General features: G+C 58.2%; 1 protein-coding gene across 2 annotated transcripts in view; it reads right to left on the bottom strand.

Moving 5' to 3' along the window:
• CLK2 (CDC like kinase 2) overlaps positions 1-2,102 on the bottom strand; it is a 7,089-nt gene extending 4,987 nt beyond the window's left edge. For both annotated transcript variants that reach the window (XM_009274452.1, XM_009274453.2), the window contains exons 1-2: positions 1,933-2,102; positions 1,516-1,750 (exon numbers count right to left, since the gene is read on the bottom strand). In XM_009274452.1, the coding sequence (XP_009272727.1) occupies positions 1,516-1,750; positions 1,933-2,102 (405 nt within the window). The remainder of the gene's footprint in view (positions 1-1,515; positions 1,751-1,932) is intronic.
• Positions 2,103-3,461: the final 1,359 nt, after the last annotated feature.

Here is a 3,461-nt window from a genome sequence, read left to right as displayed (position 1 = left end):
AAAAAAAAAAAAAAAAAAAAGAAAAAAAAAGAAAAAAAAGAACCTACAAACAGCCCCACCCGAACCAGTGTGAGAGCAGAGACGGTCAGAACAAGGGCTAGCGGAGGGGCAGTGGAAGGGGCCAGCTGCTCTCGCTCCTAGGGGGGCTCAGAGAGGAACGGCACTGGCCTTCGGGTCCTGGATAATGCCAAGAGAGCACGCCGAAGCACAACTCTGCAGCCGGGCGCTCAGTGGCCACGGGGAGAGGCTCACTTCAGCCCCACGGCAGCCACTGAGGAAAGGCAGCAGAAGGCAGGTGCTGGGAAGTCCTGCACAAGCAAAGGGCCAGGCTGCCCCACACAGGCACTCCCCATCCCATTCCAATAACCACCCACATAGCTTCCCCCAGCCCCAACGCTCAGGAAAAGATGAATTCAGAGATTTCAGAAGCAACTCTCAGTACAACGATCCATCCAAAACCAGAAAGAATTTATGAGTGACTGCCTGGGGAAAGACGTGACACTTCTTCCTAGACCCTCTCCCAAAGAAGCTGATCCTGGAAGGACTAACTTCCAGGAGAGAAGCAGAGGCCCAACAGGGAATAGGGACAGCCTGGGATGAGGCAGATAAGAGGTTTATGCCAGAGAAGAGAAAATTCCTGCCTCCAGTTCTTCAGCTAAGTATCCCCACACCTGGGAGCAACTGGCCAGCAGACTTGGGACCCAAATCCAGCCCACAATCCCATCCCTGGACATACAGCCAGAACAGACCAGACAACACTGAGAGCTCCACACACAGAGCAGAGAACGTGTCTGGGGTCTAACAGAAGTGGAAGGTGAACAGCAGAACAGACAAGAAGAGAAAGCCAGGGACACTGCTGGGAAGAGCCTGTAATGGTTGCTGCCTCCACCTGAATTGACCGGTCCACAAGCTCTACTCCTTTGCAAAGCCCCTCGCACAACATCCCACGTCAGCTGGGCCCACCCAGAAGGATCCTGCTCTGACGCAGGACCTAACCCTCAGAGACGGAGGGCTTCCTGCCACAGAACACAGGCCCGAACCAGGGACCACAGGGACCAAGCCGCCTGTCGCAGGCAGACCGAGCTCTCTGGGACCAGGATCAGCTGAACGTTTGCTGTACAAACCTCGCACAAAAGACTGCTTGGCTGGGGTTCCTAGACAGCTCTTAATGAGCATCACCGAACAAAAGCAGCGCTCTGCAGGGATAAAGGAGCTGAGGATTGCGGCACCACCCCGGGGGACACGCCAGCCTCACAAGGCACGCCTGTCCTCCTCCCACCTCTGAGCAGGCAAGACTAAGAGAGGGTCTGAGCTGCCTGTGCCCAGCTGGCACAGGGCAGCCATAGCCGAGGCGCATCAGGATGGTGGACAGGAACTGCTGTCTGCAACAAAGGCTTTCTACGCATTTCTCAAGCTGAGTCCGAGAGAGCGTTAGAAAGTGAGTTTTCTACTTACCCAGCTCGCCACCTGGGAGAGAAAGGTTACAGGGGAGGCCCAGCACAGCAGGATACTCACCGATGAGGAGCGACTAAAGGACCGGCTGCGGCGCCGCCTCCGCCTGTGCTTACGCCGGCTGCTTTTGCAGCTCCGGTAGCTGCCCTCGCGATCCCGGGAGCGTCGGTATTCGTAGGAATGACGGTACTCGGGTTCATAGTAGGCTTCCCCCCGCTCGCGGCTGTAATCATTCCGCCGGTAGCTGTCACAGTAACGCCGGTCGTAGGCCCTCCTGTCTGCTGAGTGGTCATCGTAGCTAGGGAGGGGAAGCAAGCCGAGGGGGATTCGATTATGAACACCGCCCGGGAAGTTACAGCTCAAAGCACACGACAGAACAGGGCCCAGGCCACCCAGAAGCTGGGCTGACCACAGCTGCCTCCGGCCGAGCTGGAGAAACACCACAGGGCTCGAGGTCCCGCCTCATCTTTGCAGACTCACCTCCTGGATCGAACATGGTAACTGTCTTCCCGACGATGCCGACGGTCACGCTCACTGCTGCTCGATCGCGACCGCGTCCGCCGTCTCTTGTGTTTGCGACTTCTGTAGCGCTCATGATAGCTGCCTCGGCTGCTGCGCTCCGACGAGCGGTACCTTCTAGAGTGAGGCATCTACAGGGACAACAGACGGTGATGACTTTGTGAGGCAATTGCCAGGGAGAGAAACCGGCACAGATCGTCAGTGGCCAAGGAGCTGCTAGGGCAAGGAGGGGGGAGGCAATCAGCAGCATGTCTGAGTGTGCAGGGAGGATCTGAGAAGGAGGGGACAAACTTCTGAGAGATCCCAGAACCCCATACGAGAGAGGATGCGACCACCCACACGGGCTGTGCTTGCTGCAGTTCTGTTTTCCAGGTTACTTTCCCCTCTTTATGCCCATCTCTACTGGCCACAGCTCCAGCTCCAGCATTTGCACGTTCAGGGCTTCCACCTTCTCTCCTTAAACTAACGTGCTCCCCAGGAAGGAGAGAAGCACCACCAAGGAAAACTGAAGGAAGGTGAAATCAAGCTCAGGATATCACTGGTGCTTGGCCCAAAGTCCTTGCTCACGAGTACTGGAGACACCTAAATGGGCAGCTCCTGAAGAGATGTCTCTGGTTTACTGCCAAGCAAACAACATCTGCACTTCCCACTGCAAGCGGGGAGGGCCCTACAGCATCCAGGGAGCAAAACTACCCTTTCCATGTGCAGAGGCGTTAACGAAGCCTTGTAGACCCTACCTCAGAGAGAAGGAGTGCTCACCTCTACCTCTCTGAGGGGACGCAAGAGTCAAGAACAAAGGAGAAAATCACTCGGTAAGATGGCACACTGGGACCCAACCCTGAAGTGCTCGCTTGTAGGATCCCGTTCCCATCATCAGACCTCACTCCACAACTCTAAGACATTCCCCGCACGTATTTTGGTTCCAAAGCATCAAGCAGCTCAGTCTGCCTCGTCTCCACAGGCAAGAAGCTGGAGCTCCCTTTGTCCACAGATCTCCCACTGGCGATTTTTCCCCCCCGAAAGGTACACTCACGCACCCGGCTGCTGTCCCCCACCTACGCCGACCTTACAGGCAGGGCTACCAAAAGCCAAAACCGCCCCGTGATGCGGGGACCTGGGGGCACGGGCTCGTTACACCCGAGCAAGCTTCACCCCCCAGAGCAAGGCCGGGCTCTGCGGGGCGGCTCACGGTTCCCCCCGGTTCGGCGGCTCCGCAGCCGGGTCTTGCTGCACCCGCGGCGGGCGCCGAGCGCAGCACCAGGTCGCCGCTTCCAACCTCTAATTAGAGGCAGCGTGTGAAGGCAACGCTGGCGGCCCGCCCAGGCCGGGCACCCTCTTTACGACCAGGCGAAGCCCGCGCCGGGGCGTTTCGCAGCAGGTCTGGAACCGGTTTGGGGACGATGATGGCGGCCGCGCTCACCGCCCTGCTCCGCTGCCGCCGGGTGGGGCCTCCACCGTGCGCGGGGCCGCGCCGAGCGCCAAAAGCGGAA

The sequence above is a fragment of the Aptenodytes forsteri genome, unplaced genomic scaffold, assembly GCF_000699145.1.
Source record: "Aptenodytes forsteri isolate BGI_AS27 unplaced genomic scaffold, ASM69914v1 Scaffold624, whole genome shotgun sequence".
Classification (NCBI taxonomy): Eukaryota; Metazoa; Chordata; class Aves; order Sphenisciformes; family Spheniscidae; genus Aptenodytes; species Aptenodytes forsteri.
The sequence above is the reverse complement of the archived record's forward strand: the minus strand, read 5'-3'. Positions and strand labels throughout refer to the sequence as shown.